We start from the raw sequence: 23,481 nt of genomic DNA, 5'->3' as shown, positions 1-23,481 counted from the left end.
TGCGGTGGAATCTCGCTCTCTCCCGCCACTTTCGGCTGACTCTTCCTGCCCGGTTTGGAGCACGGCACCATTTTGTGTCCCTTGTGCGTTGCTTGTGAATCTCTTACAGTGCTTTCCATTGCCAGCGCTATTTCTAACGCCTTCTTAAAACCCAGATCCGCTTCAGCCAGCAATCCTCTCCTATCACACCGCACACTAAACAATCTCTGAGCGTGGTCACTCAGAGCCTCGCCGAGCTTGCAATGTTCCACGAGTCGCTTCGGGTTCACCGCATAGCTAGCAACTGTCTCGCCCGGGACTCCATTTCGCAAATTGAGCTGGAACCTCTGCATCGTGACTGAAAATGCCCCTTCGCCAATTCCCTAAAATTATTTGGATCTGGGGTACTGGGTGCCATCAAACTGCGAATCAAACTGTAGGTTTTGCTCCCACAAGCACTGAAGAGAATCGCTCGCCTCTCCTCTTCCCCCGTGATTTTGTTCACTTGACAGAAGAACGGGAGGCGTTCTATATACTGAGACCAAAGGGATCGATTCTACCAAACTGTGTCACTTTGGGTTAGTAGATCTGCTGTTATTTTAAATTAACTTTGAAATGTTAGGGAACTAAGCGTCCAGTGAGAGGGAGGAATGGAAGAAAATCAGTATTAGTAAAAAAAAATGGTGCTAGAGAAATTAATGGGGTTAAAGGCTGAAAAATCCCCAGGGTCCGATAATCTACACCCCAGAGCACTAAAGGAAGTAGCCCTGGAAATATTGGATGCATTGGTGGTCATCTTCCGAGATTCTATAGACTCTGGAGCAGTTCCCACAGATTGGAGGGTGGCAAATGTAACCCCACTATTTAAAAAAGGAGGGAGAGAGAAAAACAGAAATGCATGCCAGTTAGCCAAACATCAGTAGTGGGCAAAATGCTAGAGTCTATTATAAAAGACGTGGTAACAGAACGCTTTGGAAAGCATTAAGGGGATTAGACAAAGTCAACATGGGTTTATGAAAGGGAAATCATGCTTAATTAATCTCCTGGAGTTTTTTGAGGATGTAACTAGTAGAATAGATAAAGGAGAACCAGTGGATGTGGTGTATTTGGATTTCAAGAAGGCTTTTGATAAGGCCCCACATAAGAGGCTAGTGGGCAAAATTAAAGCCAATGGGATTGGGGGTAATATACTGGCATGGATTGGGAATTGGTTAACAGACCAGAAACAGAGAGTGGGAATAAATGGGTCTTTTTCCGGGTGACAGGCGGTGACTAGTGGTGTACCGCAGGGATCAGTGCTTGGGCCCCCAGTTATTCACAATATATATCAATGACGTGGATGAGGGAACCAAAAGCAATATTTCCAAGTTTGCTGATGACACGAAACTGGGCGGGGTTGTGAGTTGTGAGGAGGATGCGAGGAGGCTTCTGGGCGATTTAGACAAGTTGTGTGTGTGGGCAAACACATGGCAGATGCAGTATAACGTGGATAAATGTGAAGTTATATGCCTCAGTGTTAAAAACAGAAAGGCAGAGTATTATTTAAATGGGGATACATTGGGAAATGTGGATGTACAAAGGGATCTGGGTGTCCTTGTGCACCAGTCACTGAGAGTAAACAGGCAGGTGCAGCTAAGCAGTTAGGAAGGCAAATGGTGTGTTGGCCTTCATTGTGAGAGGACTTGAGTACAGGAGCAGGGATGTCTTACTGCAGCTGTACAGGGCCTTGGTGAGACCACACCTGGAGTATTGTGTGCAGTTTTGGCCTCCTTACCTAAGAAAGGATGTACTTGCCATAGAGGGACTGCAGTGAAGGTTCACTAGGCTGATTCCGGGGATAGCAAGACTGTCGTACGAGGAGAGATTGGTTCGACTGGGCCGGTATTCACTAGAGTTTAGAAAAATGAGAGGGGATCTGATTGAAATGTATAAAATCCTAACAGGGCTAGACAGACTGGATGCAGGGAGGATGTTTCCCTTGGTTGGGGGAGTCTAGAACCAGGGGCCACAGTCTCAGGATACGAGGCCAGGCCATTTAGGACTGAGATGAGGAAAGATTTCTTCACTCAGAGGGTGGACAACCTGTGGAATTCTCTACCACAGAAGATTGTGGAGGCCGGGTCACTGAGTATATTCAGGAAAGAAACTGATAAATTTTGGGGTATTAGGGGTACCAAGGGGTATGGAGAGAAAGCGGGAATATGGCGTTGAGATAGAGGGTCAGCCATGATCATATTGAATGGCGGAGCAGACTCAAAGGGCCAAATGGCCTACTCCTGCTCCTAGTTTCTACGTTTCTATGTAACCCACCTCTCTGGGGGCAGTTATTGGCATTGATGGTCAGAGGATTAGGGAGAAGTGGTGACATCGTGGTAAAGCTCTGGGGACCTGGGTTCAAACCCCACCATGGCAGATGGTGAAATTTGAATTCAGTTAAAAAGAACCTGGAATTTCAATGTCCAACGATGACCATGAAACCATTGCCGCTTGTCAGAAAAACTCACCTGGTTTCACTGATGTCCTTTCGGAGATCTGTTGTCCATTACCTGGCCTGGTCTGGGCCTACACGTGACTCCAGACCCACAGCCATGTGGTTGACTCTTAAATGCCCCTCTGAACAAGGGAAATTAGCGGGATGGGCAATAAATGCTGGGCCCAGCCAGCGACGCCCACATCCCATGAATGAATTTTTTTTAAAAATCAGAGAAAATGGGTTAAAGAAGCTGGCTGAAGAAGAAAGAAGCAAGAAGGATCTCTCTCTCTCGCTGGAGGCAAATGTGTTCCAGCAGAGAGGGGCAGCAATGAGAAAGAAGCAGGATGGCCACTCCGGCTACCCTGCAGAGAACCAGGATTCCTCCCTCTGGGACCAGTCAGCAAGTGTCTCCAGCCGACTTCGAAACTGCCAAAGTCAGCTCGACCGAAATCACCCAACTTAACGGTCAGGTAACGTGCCTCCATCTATGCCGCGTGGACAAGCCAAGGACTGTTTTGTATATTCTTTTTAAACTTTTATTTGCATTCTCAGCTGCTCATTTTCTGATGTGTGTGTGTGTGTGCATGTGAGTGTGTGTGTGTATGTGCATCAGTGTGTGTATGTGTGTGTCTGTGTGCGTGTGTGTCTATGTGTGTGTGTGCGTGTATGTGTGTCAGTGTGCATGTGTGTGTCTGTGCAAGTGTGTGTGTGTGTCCATGTGTGTGTGTGCTTGTGTGTGTTTACAAGTGCGTTTATGTGTCTATGTCTTTGTGCGTGTGTGTATCTGTGTGCATGTGTGTTTGCATGTGTGTGTGTGGCAATGTCTTTGTGCCTGTGTGCATGTGTGTATCCGTGTACGTGTGTGCATGTGTGTTTGCGTGTGTGTCTGTGTGTGTGTGTGTATGTGTCTGTGTGTGTGTGTGTATGTGTCTGTGTGTGTGTGTGTGTCTGTGTGTGTGTATGTGTCTGTGTGTGTGTGTGTATGTGTCTGTGTGTGTGTGTGTGTGTGTGTGTCTGTGTGTGTGTGTGTGTGTGTCTGTGTGTGTGTGTCTGTGTGTGTGTGTCTGTGTGTCTGTGTGTGTGTGTGTCTGTGTGTGTGTGTGTGTGTGTGTCTGTGTGTGTGTGTGTGTGTGTCTGTCTGTGTGTGTGTGTGTCTGTGTGTGTGTCTGTGTGTGTGTGTGTGTGTCTGTGTGTGTGTGTGTCTGTGTGTGTGTGTGTGTGTGTGTCTGTGTGTGTGTGTGTGTGTGTGTCTGTCTGTGTGTCTGTGTGTGTCTGTCTGTGTGTCTGTGTGTGTCTTTGTCCTCAGGTTTTAGTAATTAATAAACTTACTCTTCCTTTGACTGAAGAAAGCCTGGTTAAGTTGGCTCCTTATGGAGAGCAGATAGATTTGGATTGGGAAAAGCTATCCATGGGGGGGGAGAGGATTTTAAATAAAACCTTTGTTGGGGGGGCACACTGAGGAGGGGGAGCCAGCTGTGACATCGCTCGCAGCCCCGGAGTCAGGTTGTGTTTTATTCAAGGGCCCACGAAATGGGAGCAAGTAGGAGTCCATTCAGAAACAGTTTCTGTTTCTAGTTTCTGTCTTGGCAACTCTTCCACATCAACTCCAACTCCTGGCACTATCCCCACGTCCCTTAACCCCACATGGGGCTGAAAAATATATCTATTTATGGGGAGGTGGTATTGTCGCTGAGCTGGTCATTCAGAGACCCAGGGTTAATGCTCTGGGGACCCGGGTTCGAATCCCACCTCGGTCCATGGTTTGACTTTCAATTCATTATAAAGCCTGGAATTACAAGTCTAATGAAGACCGTGTTCGATTGTTGTAAAAACCCCATCTGGTTCACTAATGCCCCTTTAGGGAAGGAAATCTGCTGTCCCTTACCCGGTCTGGGCCTACATGTGACTCCAGACCCACAGCAACGTGGTTGACTCTTAAAATGCCCCGTCTGAACAAGGGCAATAAATACTGGCCTAGCCAGTGACGCCCACCATCCCATGAATGAATAAAAAAAACATATGTTAATCTCGGTCTTGCACATTCTCCACGACTGAAGATCCATAGCTGTGCTGGAGAATTTCAACGCTCCACACCTCTCTGAGTGAGGACCCTTCTCCCAACGTCAGGACTAAATGGCTGCACCATTTATGTTACGATGTGATCCGATCTCATTATCTTAAAACAGAGAGTACAGCCACACATTCTACTCATCTAACCCATCTCCATCTCAACGGGAATTACACCCTTCGCCTGTGAGTGGACGCCAGAACATTTAAAAAAAATCCTTTCACCTTCCACCACCTGGAAGTTCCCCTCCGAGCCACTCACCATCCTGACTTGGAAGTATATCGGCCGTTCCTTCACTGTCGCTGGGTCACAATCCTGGAACTCCCTCCCTAACAGCGCTGTGGGTGTACCTACACCACATGGGGACTGCAGCGGTTCAAGAAGGCAGCTCACCCACCACCTTCTCAAGGGGCAATTAGGGATGGGGCAATAAATGCTGGGCCCGGCCAGCGAAACCCACACCTCGTGAATGAATAAAAAAGACATTCTCACCATTCTCTATGCTAATAATTCAGCCCTGGGGCTGCTTTGTCCTGGATGGTGTCGAGCTTCTCGAGTGTTGTGGGAGCTGCACTCATCCAGGCAAGTGGGGAGTATCCCATCACACTCCTGACTTGTGCCTTGTAGATGGTGGACAGGCTTTGGGGAGTCAGGATGTGAGTTACTCGCTGCAGGATTCCCAGCCTCTGACCTGCTCTTGTAGCCACAGTATTTATATGGCTGGTCCAGTTCAGTTTCTGGTCAATGGTAACCCCCCAAGATGTTGATAGTGGGGGATTCAGTGATGGTAATGCTATTGAACATCAAGGGGCAATGGTTGGATTCTCCCTTGTCGGAGATGGTCATTGCCTGGCACTTATGTGGTGTGAATGTTACTTGCCCACTTGTCGGCCCAAAGCCTGGATATTGTCCAGGTCTTGCTGCATTTGGACATGGACTGTCTTCCCTGATGGGGGACAGAATTTAAGTTCAGAAACTTGGTGGATTATAAACAAGGAGAGAGGGTCGTAGGAAATAGAAAGGGCTTTCGTAAAATAATGGGGAGACGGGGAGATGGTGTCATAGCGCCAATGTCGCTGGGCTGGTAACCCAAAGGCCCAGGCCAATACTCTGGGGGCACAGGTTCCAATCCCACCAGGGCGCCTGGGGGAAATTCAGACCTGATCAATAGATCTGGAATTATAAAGCTTAGTCTCAGTCAGGGCGACCAAGACACTATCATCAATTGTCATTAAAAAAAAAAGCCAGTCTGATTCACTGATGTCCTTGACGGGAAGGAAATCTGCCTTCCTTACCCCGTCTGGCCTACACGTGACTCCAGACCCACAGCAGTGGCTGACTCTTCACTGCCCCCCACCCCCCCGCCCGAAATGGCCAAGCAAGGCACCCAGTTCAAGGGCAATTAGGGGGTGGGCGACGAGTGCCGGCCTTGCCAGCGCTACCCCACCTCCCTCAGAGGGCGAGACAAGGTCAAAAGGGCGCGCCAATGCTTATCAAAACCTGGCAATCGGGCTTAGGTTTAATTTATTCTCGTTATTATTAATTCATTACAAGACCAAGGACTTTGAGCGGCTGTTAAGAGGTAAACAAGGCACTTTGCACTGCCAATTTTGTTGTGCGCTGTGCTAAAGGTCTTGAGAAACACTTAATCGTACTAATGCGGCGCCAAGATATACATGATCAAGATATCCAGTTGCCCAGATTGGGTACTCAGGAAATGCATATCCCGGGGTATCAGTTAAGGCGTTGGGCCAAAAATATATTGAGAAAGTGCTTATGAAACGCCCAAGAAGACCCCAGCTATAGACAGTGGGAGGTGGTAGGACCGTGGACATCCAGCGACTTGGGTCATTGAAATACCCTGAGGTGGAACAGAATGTCCCCGTGGGGTAATGGCTGCCCTGGTCAGACCAATTCCTGGTGTGTGCCGCCCAAACTCGTGGATGGGCCTAAGGCTGTTCCCTTCGGCCCCCCCCCCGAAACTCACCCGGGTTACCCTGGGAGGGCGAGGGGTCCGGAACACTTGTGCAGCAGGTGAAGCATGCTGCTTCACGCTGGTGAGCACGCAACACGCGTGGTATCCGCCACCCACAGGAAGCTGCCGCCAAGCCCATAGGGTGTTCTGCCTACCGCACGAATAGGGCAACGGGCGATATGAATTTCAGTGCCGGTGTGAAGCTAAGTGTGTAGGCCGTACGTCCCCGAGACTGGTGGATCCTATCACACCGCATGTCCCAGCCGCTCTTCTCAACGGGCAGGGCACAGACCCTACCCAACCACCCCCCCCCGGCGCCCGCAAAAACTCAAAACGCACAGCGCCCAACATCAGGCGCCATTCCGCGATCGGACAACATTTGCCAAATGATCCCCAGCGTGCTAAAAATCACACTGACAACCAATTTGGGATCGTCAGTCAGGCAGCGCGGTGCATTTGCGAGGTGTACTGGAAGCTACATATATTAATACACGGGGCCCTGTTCTTTTGCAGGCAGAACGAACACTGCGCACGCATCGCGCCTGTGCCAGCCCAACGGGACAAGTGACCAGCCATTCACTGGTCCATTCCTCAGGGTGATGCTGTGACCAATCAGGCTGCCTGGTTTACATTTCGCACGGTCTTTTGCCGTTAACTGTCAGTCACCGTTAACTGGCGCATTCCCCATGGCAACACTTCTACCAATCAGGGTCCACTTGCCGACCAATCTCTTCTCACACGGTAGAAAGTTGCTGCTTCCCCTGTCGTTGGTATTCTTGCCATTGTCCTGATGAGTGCAAGACAAAAAGCTTTGACAGGATGTCTTTTTTCAGCAGTACTCGAGTTCCCCCTGCGCTACTAAAAACGACTACAGTGAAAAAGTTTAAGGGGGGGTGCTGCATCTTTTGCACCTAGGGGATGAGGATACAAGGGCGCAGGAGGCCGACCTCACCTAGACCATAATCACTAAAGCGAAATACTTGCTGGTAACATTAACTCGGTTTCTCACTCGTCACCGTTGCTGCCTGACCTGCCGGGCGCTCCCAGCATTTCCTGCTTTTTTAATTTGAGTTAGACCTGCGCCCAAAGTGCCGCGGGTCAATCCTGGGCACCAGGCCTTGGGATGTGCATTGGAAGGGGCTGGAATGTCAGGACGATATACCTGGTAGCGAAGGGTTACATCAGGAGGGGAGAGATTATGCAAACGAGGGTTGTACGACCTGGAGTTTGGACAATGGAGCGATGGGAGGAGTTGATCAAAGTTTTCCAGATATTATTATGAACCGCTGGATAGATAATGATTAAATAATTTCCCTCGGCTGGAGACTCTCTTGGAGTTGGGGATTGATTGTTCAGGAACGTGTAAAGGAACAACTTCAACACGCGAAAGAGTGACAGGAATTTGAAAGCCTCCCTCCGGGAAAACGGTAATTAATGATGGTTCATTTTAAACCCGCCATTAATCGGCTTTCCGTGTCCATAGTTATTCCGGGACATTGGCCGAGGTTGGGGGGGGTGGGATGATGTGTGGAGTGACCTCAAGGAAGAGACACGAGGGATTAATCAGCCCTCCTCCTTCTCCCCCGCGCTCTATCCCTTTCGGGGACCCACGATTTCGGTCGCAAGGGTAACGACGGAGGGAGTTTATTTTGGCCTCCCGGACCCCGGATTCCTCGCCCAGTGGTGAGAATGCGCAACCTGCTACCGGAGGGAAGAGAGGGCGGGTGGGTTTAAGGGGAGGCGGGATAAGCGTACGGCGGAGAGAGGAACGGAGGGTGCGCTGAGGGCCTGTTTTTAAAATAAATGGGGTGGAAGGGGGGTGGGGTTTGTGTGGACTTGATGGGCCGAATGGCCCACATATGAGTTTTCAAAGCTACAGGAACAAAGGGACCTTGGCGTGTGTGTGTCCATAGATCTCTGAAGGCGGAGGGGGCATGTTAGTGGGGTGGTGAAAAAGGCATATGGGACACTTGCCTTGATCAATCGAGGCATTGATTACAAAAGTAGGGAGGTCATGTTGGAGTTGTATAGACCCTCGGTGAGGCCACAGCTGGAGTACTGTGTGCAGTTCTGGTCGCCACATTATAGGAAGGATGTGATTGCACTGGAGGGGGTGCAGAGGAGATTCACCAGGATGTTGCCCGGGATGAAACATTTCAGTTGTGAAGAGAGGTTGGATAGACTTGGGTTGTTTTCGTTGGAGCAGAGAAGACTGAGGGGCGACCTGATCGAGGTGTACAAGATTATGAGGGGCATGGACAGGGTGGATAGGGAGCAGCTGTTCCCCTTTAGTTGAAGGGTCAGTCACGAGGGGGCATAAGCTCAAGGTGAGGGGCAGGAGGTTTAGGGGGGGATGTTAGGAAAAACTTTTTTACCCAGAGGGTGGTGAGGGTCTGGAATGCGCTGCCTGGGAGGGTGGTGGAGGTGGGTTAGCCTCACATCCTTTAATAAAGGTACCTGGATGAGCACTTGGCACGTCATCACGTTCAAGGCGATGGGGCCGAGTGCCGGTCAATGGGATGAGGGAGGTAGGTCAGGTGTTTCTCACGTGTCGGGGCAGACTCGATGGGCCGAAGGGCCTCTTCTGCGCCATGTGGTTCTGTGAACTCTCTTCCCTCGTTAATCCACAACTTGCTGATCTGTTGGCAGGACAGCGCAGTGAAGACATAGCAAAGGCAAACACGCTGGGGGCATTTAGGAAAGTCCGACTGGTAAAAATATACGATATCATTCAGCGCGGTGTCGTGAGAAGCCGTGTGAAAGGTTGGTCTACCGAAGCGCCTTGTCCATGGACTTGCAAAGCAGAGCGCGGATTCTGAGAGCGATTTGTCACCGGGCAGCTAGGCAAACCCTCAGCACGGTCGCTCTCGAACCTTCTCCCTTTAACTATTTGTTCTCCCTTACCCCAGACATCTCTCCCACTCTGTCTGCCGCTCCCACCTCCCCCCTGCCCTATACACCCCTCTCTTGGCCTCTCCGCCGGTTTGGCTGTAATGCATAAATAGAGGTGGTGGAGCTGAGGACACAGCTAAAACTATCACAAAGATCACGGACGCTCGGAGGTACCATGTCAAGCAGCTGGAGTATTTGTTATGTTGACAGTTTCCACAGCCTGTTCAGCGTCCAAGTGAATTCATGGCTTAGCCAAGAAAGGACTGTTGTCATGACAACCTCATGGAGCAGCATGCAATTCATAAAGGCCCATTCCATCCTGAACTCTCAGAGGGTCAGCACTGAGGGAGCGCCGCACTGTCGGAGGGTCAGTACTGAGGGAGTGCCGCACTGTCGGAGGGTCAGTACTGAGGGAGTGCAGCACTGTCGGAGGGTCAGTGCTGAGGGAGCGCCGCACTGTCGGAGGGTCAGTACTGAGGGAGTGCAGCACTGTCGGAGGGTCAGTACTGAGGGAGTGCAGCACTGTCGGAGGGTCAGTGCTGAGGGAGTGCCGCACTGTCGGAGGGTCAGTACTGAGGGAGTGCCGCACTGTCAGGGGGACAGTACTGAGGGAATGCCGCACTGTCGGAGGGTCAGTACTGAGGGAGTGCCGCACTGTCAGGGGGACAGTACTGAGGGAGTGCTGCACTGTCAGAGGGTCAGTACTGAGGGAGTGCTGCACTGTCAGAATGTCAGTACTGAGGTAGCGCTGCACTGTTGGAGGGTCAATACTGAGGGAGTGCTGCACTGTCGGAGGGTCAGTACTGAGGGAGTGCCGCACTGTCGGAGGGTCAGTACTGAGGGAGTGCTGCACTGTCGGAGGGTCAGTACTGAGGGAGCGCCGCACTGTCGGAGGGTCAGTACTGAGGGAGCGCGGCGCTGTCGGAGGGTCAGTACTGAGGGAGTGCGGCGCTGTCGGAGGGTCAGTACTGAGGGAGCGCCGCACTGTCGGAGGGTCAGTACTGAGGGAGCGCCGCACTGTGGTAGGGTCAGTACTGAGGGAGAGCCGCACTGTCAGAGGGTCAGTACTGAGGGAGTGCCGCACTGTCGGAGGGTCAGTACTGAGGGAGTGCCGCACTGTCGGAGGGTCAGTACTGAGGGAGTGCCGCACTGTCGGGGGGTCAGTTCTGAGGGAGTGCAGCACTGTCGGAGGGTCAGTACTGAGGGAGTGCTGCACTGTCGGAGGGTCAGTACTGAGGGAGAGCCGCACTGTCGTAGGGTCAGTACTGAGGGAGAGCCGCACTGTCGGTGGGTCAGTACTGAGGGAGTGCAGCACTGTCGGAGGGTCAGTGCTGAGGGAGTCCCGCACTGTCGGAGGGTCAGTACTGAGGGAGTGCCGCACTGTCGGAGGGTCAGTACTGAGGGAGTGCAGCACTGTCGGAGGGTCAGTACTGAGGGAGTGCTGCACTGTCGGAGGGTCAGTACTGAGGGAGTGCTGCACTGTCGGAGGGTCAGTACTGAGGGAGTGCCGCACTATCGGGGGGTCAGTTCTGAGGGAGTGCAGCACTGTCGGAGGGTCAGTACTGAGGGAGTGCCGCACTGTCGGAGGGTCAGTACTGAGGGAGCGCCGCACTGTGGTAGGGTCAGTACTGAGGGAGAGCCGCACTGTCAGAGGGTCAGTACTGAGGGAGTGCCGCACTGTCGGAGGGTCAGTACTGAGGGAGTGCCGCACTGTCGGAGGGTCAGTACTGAGGGAGTGCCGCACTGTCGGGGGGTCAGTTCTGAGGGAGTGCAGCACTGTCGGAGGGTCAGTACTGAGGGAGTGCTGCACTGTCGGAGGGTCAGTACTGAGGGAGAGCCGCACTGTCGGGGGGTCAGTACTGAGGGAGTGCCGCACTGTCGGAGGGTCAGTACTGAGGGAGTGCTGCACTGTCGGAGGGTCAGTACTGAGGGAGTGCTGCACTGTCGGAGGGTCAGTACTGAGGGAGAGCCGCACTGTCGGTGGGTCAGTGCTGAGGGAGTGCCGCACTGTCGGAGGGTCAGTTCTGAGGGAGTGCTGCACTGTCGGAGGGTCAGCACGGAGGGAGTGCCGCACTGTCGGAGGGTCAGTACTGAGGGAGCACCGCACTGTCGGAGTGTCAGTACTGAGGGAGTGCTGCACTGTCGGAGGGTCAGTACTGAGGGAGCACCGCACTGTCGGAGTGTCAGTACTGAGGGTGTGCTGCACTGTCGGGGGGTCAGTACTGAGGGAATGCTGCACTGTAGGAGGGTCAGTACAGAGGGAGTGCTGCACTGTTGGAGGGTCAGTACTGAGGGAGTGCTGCACTGTTGAGGGTCAGTACTGAGGGAGTGCTGCACTGTAGGAGGGTCAGTAGAGAGGGAGTGCTGCACTGTCGGAGGGTCAGTACTGAGGGAGTGCTGCACTGTCGGAGGGTCAGTACTGAGGGAGTGTCGCACTGTCGGAGGGTCAGTACTGAGGGAGTGCCGCACTGTCGGAGTGTCAGTACTGAGGGAGTGCTGCACTGTCGGAGGGTCAGTACTGAGGGAATGTTGCACTATCGGAGGGACAGTACTGAGGGAGCGCTGCACAGTCGGAGGCTCAGCCCTGAGCACTTACTGACATTCCCACGATATTATCGGAAGTCGGGTAGGGAATGTAGCTCCGGCCTCCCTCTGTCTTGCTCGACCGCAGTGACCAATGCAGATGTCCCGGGGCCATGATGGCCTTGTTCCCTGTGGTGTTTGGTGGCCCCGGTCGACAGCTGTTTCCTGTCACACAGGCCACATGCAAATCGTCCTCTCTCATCATCCATGTGTATCGGGAAGTGGCCGGAATGTCGGGACACGCTTTGTAAACGGGGATTTCTTTCTTTCAGACTCACAGACGGGAATTTCTTCGGACGGTGAAGGGGGTTTTCCAACAGCCGGGACAAATGTTACCACTGACCGAGAGGGTGAAACGGTACTTGACCTTTGCCACCGGGCTGTTCGAATGTATCGGCTTTGCGGGCGCCATCTTTGGCTGGGCCTCGCTGGTCTTCGTGCTCAAGAAGGAGGGGTACTTCTCCGACCTCTGCCTCCCACTGCACAACGCCAGCGAGTCCGGAGAGAGGAACGGCACCCGTAAGTGTACAGGGGAGAGAAGAAACGAGGGGGAGGGAGAGGAATAGCACGCGTGTCTGGGGAGAGAGAGAGAGAGAGGGTGTGCGAAAGAGAAAGAGGGAGAGAGGGAGAGAGAGAGAGAGAGAGAGAGGGAGTGCGAAAGAGAAAGAGGGAGAGAGGGAGAGAGAGAGAGAGAGAGGGAGTGCGAAAGAGAAAGAGGGAGAGAGGGAGAGAGAGAGAGAGAGGGAGTGCGAAAGAGAAAGAGGGAGAGAGAGAGAGAGAGAGAGAGAGAGAGAGGAATAATACCTGTTTCTGGGGGAGAAAGGGAGTGTGAAACAAAAAGACGGAGAAATGCAGAGAGAGAGAGGGAGAGAGAGAGAGAAATAACACAGGGGTCGGGGGGAGAGAGGGAGTGTGAAAGAGAACGAGAGAGAGAGAGAGGAATAATACCTGTTTCTAGGGGAGAAAGGGAGTGTGAAACAAAAAGACGGAGAAATGGAGAGACAGAGGGGGAGAGAGAGAGAGAGAGAAATAACACAGGGGTCGGGGGGAGAGAGGGAGTGCGAAAGAGAACGAGAGAGAGAGAAAGGAATAACACCTGTTTCTGGGGGAGAAAGGGAGTGTGAAACAAAAAGACGGAGAAATGGAGAGAGAGAGGGGGAGAGAGAGAGAAATAACACATGGGTCTGGGGGAGAGAGGGAGTGTGAAAGAGAACGAGAGAGAGAGAGAGGAATAATACCTGTTTCTGGGGGAGAAAGGGAGTGTGAAACAAAAAGACGGAGAAATGCAGAGAGAGAGGGGGAGAGAGAGAGAGAGAAATAACACAGGGGTCGGGGGGAGAGAGGGAGTGCGAAAGAGAACGAGAGAGAGAGAGAAAGGAATAACACCTGTTTCTGGGGGAGAAAGGGAGTGTGAAACAAAAAGATGGAGAGATGGAGAGAGAGGGGGAGAGAGAGAGAGAGAGAAATAACACAGGGTCGGGGGGAGAGAGGGAGTGTGAAAGAGAAAGAGAGAGATATGGAGAGAGAGAAGGAGAGAGAGAGAGAGAGAGATTAACACACGTGTCTAGGATGGGAGGGAGTGTGAAAGAGAAAGAGAGAGAGGGAGGGAGGAAGAGAGAAGGGGAGAGAGAAGGGGAGGGAAGAGAGAGAGAGGGAGAAAGATAGAGACGAATAATACCTATTTCTGGGGGAGAAAGGGAGTGTGAAAAAGAAAGACGGAGAGATGGAGAGAGAGAAGGAGAGAGAGAGACATAGGAATAACACGTGTCTGGGGAGAGAGGGAATGTGAAGGAGAAAGAGAGAGGGGGAGAGAGAGAAGGAGCGTGAGAGAGCGAGAAAGAGGGATAGCACACGTGTTGGGGTGGGAGGGAGTGTGAAAGAGAGAGAGAGAGAGGGAGGGAGAGAGAAGGGGAGAGATATAGGAGAATAACACGTGGGGGAGAGAGGGAGAGTGAAATAGAGAGGGAGAGAGAGATAGGGAGGAAAAGAGAGGTAGAGAGAGAAGGTGAGAGAGGAATGGCACAGGGGAGGGATGAAGAGAGAGGGGAGGGAGAGACAGAGACAGAAAGACACAAATATAAGGTCTTGTCGAGAGATGCAGAGAGAGAGAGAGAGAGATAGAGAGGGGGAGCGGAGTAGCAGGGAAAGGGAGAATGAAGGGAAAAGGGACATTGTTGGGGCGAGCGGGGAGGTTGTGAGAGGGGCAGAAGGGGAGGGGAGGAGAAGAGGGGAGGTGCAGAGGGGCGAGAGGTGGGTTTGGGGAGGGGAGGAGAAGAGGGGAGGTGTAGAGGGGTGAGAGGGGCAGGGGAGGGGAGGAGAAGAGGGGAGGTGTAGAGGGGTGAGAGGCGGGTTTGGGGGAGGGGAGGAGAAGAGGGGAGGTGTAGAGGGGTGAGAGGCGGGTTTGGGGGAGGGGAGGAGAAGAGGGGAGGTGTAGAGGGGTGAGAGGCGGGTTTGGGGGAGGGGAGGAGAAGAGGGGAGGTGTAGAGGGGTGAGAGGCGGGTTTGGGGGAGGGGAGGAGAAGAGGGGAGGTGTAGAGGGGTGAGAGGCGGGTTTAGGGAGGGGAGGAGAAGAGGGGAGGTGTAGAGGGGTGAGAGGCGGGTTTGGGGAGGGGAGGAGAAGAGGGGAGGTGTAGAGGGGTGAGAGGCGGGTTGGGGGAGGGGAGGAGAAGAGGGGAGGTGTAGAGGGGTGAGAGGGGCAGGGGAGGGGAGGAGAAGAGGGGAGGTGCAGAGGGGCGAGAGGCGGGTTTGGGGAGGGGAGGAGAAGAGGGGAGGTGTAGAGGGGTGAGAGGGGCAGGGGAGGGGAGGAGAAGAGGGGAGGTGTAGAGGGGTGAGAGGCGGGTTCGGGGGAGGGGAGGAGAAGAGGGGAGGTGTAGAGGGGTGAGAGGCGGGTTTGGGGGAGGGGAGGAGAAGAGGGGAGGTGTAGAGGGGTGAGAGGCGGGTTTGGGGAGGGGAGGAGAAGAGGGGAGGTGTAGAGGGGTGAGAGGCGGGTTTGGGGAGGGGAGGAGAAGAGGGGAGGTGTAGAGGGGTGAGAGGCGGGTTGGGGGAGGGGAGGAGAAGAGGGGAGGTGTAGAGGGGTGAGAGGCGGGTTTGGGGGGAGGTGGCGGGGAGAGAGTGGCCTCCGGGAGAGAGGGGAGGAGGAGGAGGGTGGGAGGCCGGAGAGACCGGAAGACAGAGAGAGACGGAGCGATAGAGGAAGGTTAAAACAGAGAGAGAGAGAGAGAGAGAGAGAGAGACGGTGAGAGAGAAGGGAAATAAAGACATGCGTTTATCTTGCTCCATTCGCGCGAGAGAGAGAGGGAGAGAGAGAGAGAGAGAGGGAGAGAGAGAGAGGGCCCGACAGCCAACGGAGCTCGTTTTGAGGCGTTGCAATCAGAACCGCCGATTTGTGCACAGCAAGATCCAACGACCGTTCACGGGATCAATACTGAATCATCGTCGCAGCGAAGGATTGGCTTTCTGTTCCACCCATCGTTCCCCGCAAAACCAACTCACCCCAGCCACCCACCCCCACCCCACACACAAACCCATCCCCCTCCACCCCTTTGGAAAGCCATGACCGACCCGGCCTCCCCTCCCCCACCCCTACGCTCGTTCCCGGACACGAACCACCCGGCGGCGGGAATGTTTTCCCCTCCCGAACTCCTCCGCTCGGACTCCTCGTCCTATTGAGCCCCTCTGTCCAGTCTCCGTTCCCCAAGCGGATCAGGACCAGGCCCATCCAGTGTCTGGGTAACCCTACGTCCCTCATCCCAGGAGTGATTCTCCTTTTCCCTTACCCTCCACACCCATCCCAAAATGTGGGGGTGCCTGGGGCCGGAGGCAGTGCTGTGGTTGAGGCCCAGACAGCGCTTTGTACCATGTCCGCCTTGTGTCAGCTGTGGCTCAGTTCATAGCGCCCTCGCCTTTGAATCAGAAGGTTGTGGGTTCATGTCCCACTCCCGGAAAACCAAGAACTGTGAATGTACTCGAAAGAGTTACATGCGATCTGCTGATAACTCGAAAGAGTTACCCTGCCGATCTCTGGTCCTCTATGAAAGCTGTGGCGCTGGAAGATTTATTAGCCACTCTCCCAGCCTGTCCGGACACTTTCAAAATGACGGTGGTCTTACTTTATCCCATCGGGACTGAGTGGTAAATACTGACCAGGGCCCCCAGCTGTGGCTCGGAGTTTATTCCAGATAGTGGTCAAGGGCACTTTGACGTTCGAGTGAAGAGGCAAATGGGCCACCAGCTTAATGTGTCCTTCAAAAGGCAGCACCTCAGCCAGTGCAGCACTGCCCCAGCACTGGGCATCCAATGAGGGAGCGTTTTCTCAGTACTGACCCTCCGACAGTGCGGCACTCCCTCAGTGCTGACCCTCTGACTGTGCAACAATCCCTCAAAACTGACCCTCTAACTGTGCAGCATTCCCTCAGTACTGACCCTCTGACAGTGCAGCATTCCCTCAGTACTGACCCTCTGACAGTGTGGCGCTCCCTCAGTACTGACATTCCAACAGTGCAACGCTCCATCAGCACTCAACCTCCGACAGTGCAATGCTCCCTCAGTACTGACCCTCTGACACTGTGGCACTCCCTCAGTACTGACCCTCTGTCAGTGCAGTACTCCCTCAGTACTGACCCTCCAACAGTGCGGTACTCCCTCAGTACTGACCCTCCAATAGTGCGGCAGTCCCCCAGTATTGACCATCCGACAGTGCAGCACTCCCTCAGTACAGTCTCTCCAACAGTGCAGCACTCCCTCAGTACTGACCCTCCGACAGTGCGGCACTCCCTCAGTACTGTCCCTCCAACAGTGCAGCACTCCCTCAGTACTGACCCTCCGACAGTGCGGCACTCCCTCAGTACTGTCCCTCCAACAGTGCAGCACTCCCTCAGTAATGACCCGCCAACAGTGCAGCACTCCCTCAGTACTGACCATCCGACAGTGCAGCACTCCCTCAGTACTGACCCTCTGACAGTGCAGCATTCTCTCAGTACTTACCCTCCAACAGTGTGGCGCTCCCTCAGTATTGACCATCCGACAGTGCAGCACTCCCTCAGTACTGACCCTCCAACAGTGCAGCGCTCCCTCAGTACTGACCCTCCAACAGTGCAGCACTCCCTCAGTACTGACCCTCCGACAGTGCAGCACTCACTCAGTACTGACCCTCTGACAGTGCGGCACTCCCTCAGTACTGACCCTCCGACAGTGCTGCGCTCCCTCAGTACTGACCCTCTGACAGTGCGGCACTCCCTCAGTACTGACCCTCCGACAGTGCAGCACTCCCTCAGTACTGACCCTCCGACAGTGCAGCACTCCCTCAGTACTGACCTTCTGACAGTTCAGCAATCCCTCAGTACTGACCCTCCAATGGTACGGCAATCCCTCAGTACTGAACCTCTGACTGTGCAGCAGCCCCTCAGAACTGACCCTCCGACAGTGCAGCACTCCCTCAGTGCTGACCCTCCAACACTGCAGCACTCCCTCAGTCCTAACCCTCTGACAGTGCGGCACTCCCTCAGTACTGACCCTCCGACAGTGCGGCGCTCCCTCAGTACTGACCCACCGACAGTGCGGCTGTCCCTCAGTACTGACCCTCTGACAGTGCAGCACTCCCTCAGTACTGACCTTCCGACAGGGCGGCTGTCCCTCAGTACTGACCCTCTGACAGTGCAGCACTCCCTCAGTACTGACCCTCCCACAGTGCGACACTCCCTCAGTACTGACCCTCCGACAGTGCAGTGCTCCCTCATTAGTGACCCTCCGACAGTGCGGCACTCCCTCAGTACTGACCCTCTGACAGTGCAGCACTCCCTCAGTACTGACCCTCCGACAGTGCAGCACTCCCTCAGTACTGTCCCTCCGACAGTGCAGCACTCCCTCAGTACTGAGCCTCCGACAGTGCGACTCTCCCTCAGTACTGACCCTCTGACAGTGCAGCACTCCCTCAGTACTGACCCTCCGACAGTGCAGCACTCCCTCAGTACTGACCCTCCCACAGTGCAGCACTCCCTCAGTACTGACCCTCCGACAGTGCAGCACTCCCTCAGTACTGACCCTCCGACAGTGCAGCACTCCCTCAGTACTGACCCTCCGACAGTGCAGCACTCCCTCAGTACTGACCCTCCGACAGTGCAGCACTCCCTCAGAACTGACCCTCCGACAGTGCGACTCTCCCTCAGTACTGACCCTCTGACAGTGCAGCTCTCCCTCAGTACTGACCCTCCGACAGTGCGGCGCTCCCTCAGTACTGACCCTCTGACAGTGCAGCACTCCCTCAGTACTGACCCTCCGACAGTGCGACTCTCCCTCAGTACTCACCCTCTGACAGTGCAGCACTCCCTCAGTACTGACCCTCTGACAGTGTAGCACTCCCTCAGTACTGACACTCCGACAGTGCGGTGCTCCCTCAGTACTGACCCTCTGACAGTGCAGCACTCCCTCAGTACTGACCCTCTGACATTGCAGCACGCCCTCAGTACTGACCCTCCGACAGTGCAGCACTCCCTCAGTACTGACCCTCCGACAGTGCAGCACTCCCTCAGTACTGTCCCTCCGACAGTCTGACTCTCCCTCAGTACTGACCCTCCGACAGTGCAGCACTCCCTCAGTACTGACCCTCCGACAGTGCGACACTCCCTCAGTACTGACCCACCGACAGTGCAGCACTCCCTCAGTACTGACCCTCCGACAGTGCAGCACTCCCTCAGTACTGACCCTCCGACAGTGCAGCACTCCCTCAGTACTGTCCCTCCGACAGTGCAGCACTCCCTCAGTACTGTCCCTCCGACAGTGCAGCACTCCCTCAGTACTGACCCTCCGACAGTGCAGCACTCCCTCAGAACTGACCCTCCGACAGTGCGACTCTCCCTCAGTACTGACCCTCTGACAGTGCAGCTCTCCCTCAGTACTGACCCTCCGACAGTGCGGCTGTCCCTCAGTACTCACCCTCTGACAGTGCAGCACTGCCTCAGAACTGACCCTCTGACAGTGCAGCACTCCCTCAGTACTGACCCTCCGACAGTGCGGCACTCCCTCAGTACTGACCCTCCGACAGTGCGGCACTCCCTTAGTACTGACCCTCCGACAGTGCAGCACTCCCTCAGTACTGTCCCTCCGACAGTGCAGCACTCCCTCAGTACTGACCCTCCGACAGTGCAGCACTCCCTCAGTACTGTCCCTCCGACAGTGCGGCACTCCCTCAGTACTGACCCTCCGACAGTGCAGCACTCCCTCAGTACTGTCCCTCTGACAGTGCGGCACTCCCTCAGTACTGACCCTCCGACAGTGCAGCACTCCCTCAGTACTGACCCTCCGACAGTGCAGCACTCCCTCAGTACTGACCCTCTGACAGTGCTGCACTCCCTCAGTACTGACCCTCCGACAGTGCAGCACTCCCTCAGTACTGTCCCTCCGACAGTGCGGCACTCCCTCAGTACTGACCCTCCGACAGTGCGGCACTCCCTCAGTACTGACCCTCCGACAGTGCAGCACTACCTCAGTACTGACCCTCCGACAGTGCGGCACTCCCTCAGTACTGACCCTCCGACAGTGCGGCACTCCCTCAGTACTGACCCTCCGACAGTGCGGCGCTCCGTCAGTACTGACCCTCCGACAGTGCAGCGCTCCCTAAGCTCGGCAGCTGAGGCCGATAGCCGCGCCTTCACGGGGTCTGCCAGCTCGCCGGGGGATCGGGAATTCGGCGCGTTCGCGGCCGTCAGGCTGCGGCCGGGATTTTCGGGACGCCCCCCCCACCACCCCCAGCCAGAAGTCCATCGGCTTGCGGCGGGACCGGGAGAGGGAAACCCCGCCGCCCGGAAAGGGGCCGTGCCTCTCGCTCCCGCAGGCACTCGGAAGGATTGTCTCCCGCTCCTCCCTCCCCCGAGGCGAGGTGCGACATTGCAGCTATTCAACCTCGTCGCCATCGCTAATAAACTTGCTGGAACGGACAGGATTCCTGTCCGAGACAGTCATCGTTATTTACAGAGCTCCTGGTGATAGCAAACTGCTTGTACAAAGACCAAGAGTGGAAAGATTATCCCCCCCTAAGATACCCGCGCTTAGGGCTGATTCGTCGCAGAGTCACATGACCAGCGGAACAGGATGAAAGGATTTACTTACACTCCGATAAACTCTCTCTCTCTCTCTCTTTCTGTTTTTCAGTGGACTGTCATCTTCAGGATGAGCGCTTTACCCTCATCTTCACGTTGGCCTCCTTCATGGACAGCTTCACCACCCTCCCCAGCGGCTTTGTCTTCGATTATTTTGGGACCATGGCGGCCCAATTCGTGGCCATGTGAGTCTCGCGGGTTGGCGTTCGCCGGCGTGTTGCTCGGGGGTGGGGTGGGGGCGGGGGTTGGGAGAGGCGGCGAGGCTGAAAGAGGGGAGGGTGAGAGGTGGGGGAGGTCCACAGGGCAAGGCCGGGGGATGCAGGGTTAGGCGAGGGGGGCAGCAGGAGTGGGGAAGGGGTTGGGAGACGGAGCAGCAGGACCAGCCGGGTAGGAAGGGGTGCAGAGAGGGGTGGCGGAGTGACTGGAGGAGGGGGGATGGGAGGCGGAGTGACTGGAGGAGGGGGGATGGGAGGTGGAGTGACAGGAGGAGGGGGGATGGGAGGCGGAGTGACAGGAGGAGGAGGGGAATTGGAGGCGGAGTGACAGGAGGAGGGAGGATGGGAGGCGGAGTGACAGGAGGAGGGGGGATGGGAGGCGGAGTGACAGGAGGAGGGGGGATGGGAGGTGGAGTGACAGGAGGAGGGGGGATGGGAGGCGGAGTGACAGGAGGAGGGGGGATGGGAGGTGGAGTGACAAGAGATGGGGGGATGGGAGGTGGAGTGACAGGAGGAGGGGGGATGGGAGGCGGAGTGACAGGAGGAGGGGGGATGGGAGGCCGAGGGAGAGGAGGAGGGGGGATGGGAGGCGGAGTGACAGGAGGAGGGGGGATGCGAGGCCGAGGGAGAGGAGGAGGGGGGATGGGAGGCGGAGTGACAGGAGGAGGGGGATGGGAGGGGGAGTGACAGGAGGAGGGGGATGGTAGGTGGAGTGACAGGAGGAGGGGGGATGGGAGGCGGAGTGACAGGAGGAGGGGAGATGGGAGGGGGAGTGACAGGAGGAGGGGGGATGGGGGGCGGAGTGACAGGAGGAGGGGGATGGGATGTGGAGTGACAGGAGGAGGGGGGATGGTAGGCGGAGTGACAGGAGGAATGGGGATGGTAGGCGGAGTGACAGGAGGAGGGGGGATGGGATGTGGAGTGACAGGAGGAGGGGGGGTGGTAGGCGGAGTGACAGGAGGAGGGGGGATGGGATGTGGAGTGACAGGAGGAGGGGGGATGGTAGGCGGAGTGACAGGAGGAGTGGGGATAGTAGGCGGAGTGACAGGAGGAGGGGGGATGGGATGTGGAGTGACAGGAGGAGGGGAGATGGTAGGCGGAGTGACAGGAGGAGTGGGGATGGTAGGCGGAGTGACAGGAGGAGGGGGGGTGGTAGGCGGAGTGACAGGAGGAGGGGGGATGGGAGGCGGAGTGGCTGGAGGAGTGGGGATGGTAGGCGGAGTGACTGGAGGAGGGGGGGTGGTAGGCGGAGTGACAGGAGGAGGGGGGATGGGAGGCGGAGTGGCTGGAGGAGTGGGGATGGGAGGGTGTGAGTCAGTGGAGGAGGGGGATGGGAGGTGGAGTGACAGGAGGAGAGGGAATGGGAGGCGGAGTGACAGGAGGATGGGGGATGGGTGGAGGAGTGACAGGAGGAGGGGGGATAGGAGGCGGAGTGACAGGAGGAGGGGGGATGGGAGGTGGAGTGACAGGAGGAGGGGGGATGGGAGGCGGAGTGACAGGAGATCGGGGGGTGGGAGGCGGAGTGACAGGAGGATGGCGAATGGGAGGTGGAGTGACAGGAGGAGGGAGGATGGGAGAGGGAGTGACAGGAGGAGGGAGGATGGGAGGTGGAGTGACAGGAGGAGGGGGGATGGGAGCTGGAGTGACAGGTGGAGGGGGGATGGGAGGGGGAGTGACAGGAGGAGGGGGGGAAAAGAGGTGGAGTGACAGGAGGAGGGGGGATGGTAGGCGGAGTGACTCTATGAGGGAGGATTGGAGGGTGTGAGTCAGTGGAGAATGAGCGATGAATAATGCACCATAAATATACCCCACATTCCCCTGTCCGCCCCTGGGTCTGAGTGGGTAAGTTTGGTGTCTCTGCCTCTACCCGGTCATTACCCTCATTCTCAGGCGGATGTGTTGACCGGTGTGGATGTGAGGGGGCAGTGGTCTGAAGATAGACAGGAACAGCAACAAGATAAATCACCCCTCCGTCCGCAATGACTTCCGGGTGGGGACAGGTAGACATCAGGAACAGCCATGGACAGACCTCCCGAGTAGAGGGCCCTCGTGTGTCTTTACCCTTTCCGCCTGGCACAGTCAAACATCTCTTGCCCACTCTCTGGTCAGGTTGGATCTACCTCCTTGAACTGTTAGATGCGCCGGTACAGCCACATTAAGGGGGCGGGATGCTTTGTCCCAGGTGTGGTTGAGGGGTCTTGTTGGAGATGGGCGATCGTGTGCTGGGAATGTCCGTTTCCACTGCTTAACCTCAAGCCTGGATGTTGGCCAAATCTTGTTTACAGGCACAGAGAGCTTAAGCATCTGAGGAATTGTAAATAATGCTGTACATTATGCAATCAGCTGGGAACATCCACAGCTCTCTGGCCTTGTTATTAAAGCAGCTGAAGACAGTGGGTCCCCAAGGTTATTGCCCTAAGGAGCCCCGGTATTGATAACCTCAGACTGTTCTCGTTGCCTCCAACAACGACAGATATCTTCGTATCGGCCGTTCCTTCACTGTCGCTGGGTCAAAATCCTAACAGCGCTGTGGGTGTACCTACACCACATGGGACTTCACTTGGGCGCTGAACACTTCAGTGTCTGAGGGGTCGCGAGTGGCGCTGATCACTGTGCAATGATGCTTCGAACGTCATGATGGGAGGGATTGCGATTTGAGGCGATTCGATCTGATGACTGAATTCAGCCTACCGGGTGGTGTGGTTTGTTAAGAGGGGACTGACCCTTTTATCATTCATTCACGGGATGTGGGCTTCGCTGGCTGGCCCAGAATTTATTGCCCCATCCCTAATTGCCCCCTTGAGAAGGTGGTGGGGGGTGAGCTGCCTTCTTGAGCCCCCTGCAGTCCCATGTGGTGTAGGTACACCCACAGCGCTGTTAGGGAGGGAGTTCCAGGATTTTGACCCAGTGACAGTGAAGGAACGGCCGATATATTCCCAAGTCGGGATGGTGGGTGGCTCGGAGGGGAACTTCCAGGTGGTGGGTGTTCCCCATGTGTCTGCTGCCCTTGTCCTTCTAGATGGTGGTGGTCGTGTGTTTGGAAGGTGCTGTCGAAGGAGCCTTGGCGAGTTTGTGCAGTGCATCTTGTAGATGGTACACACACTGCTGCTACTGTGCGTCGGTGGTGGAGGGAGTGAATGTTTGTGGATGGGGCTCCAATCAAGCGGGGTTGCTTTGTCCTGGATGGTGTCGAGCTTCTTGAGT

General features: G+C 55.4%; 1 protein-coding gene across 1 annotated transcript in view; it reads left to right on the top strand.

The window, feature by feature from the left end:
* The window catches only part of LOC144674050 (equilibrative nucleobase transporter 1-like), a gene marked incomplete at its 3' end in the record, with an annotated part of 44,804 nt that overhangs the window by 5,572 nt on the left and 15,751 nt on the right, over positions 1-23,481 (top strand). The window contains exons 2-3 of the mRNA XM_078535589.1: positions 12,243-12,489; positions 20,115-20,247. Of these exons, the coding sequence (XP_078391715.1) occupies positions 12,300-12,489; positions 20,115-20,247 (323 nt within the window). The remainder of the gene's footprint in view (positions 1-12,242; positions 12,490-20,114; positions 20,248-23,481) is intronic.

This window comes from Cetorhinus maximus, unplaced genomic scaffold (genome assembly GCF_964194155.1).
Source record: "Cetorhinus maximus unplaced genomic scaffold, sCetMax3.hap1.1 HAP1_SCAFFOLD_543, whole genome shotgun sequence".
NCBI classification, from domain to species: Eukaryota; Metazoa; Chordata; class Chondrichthyes; order Lamniformes; family Cetorhinidae; genus Cetorhinus; species Cetorhinus maximus.
This window is presented reverse-complemented; position numbering and strand designations above follow the sequence as displayed.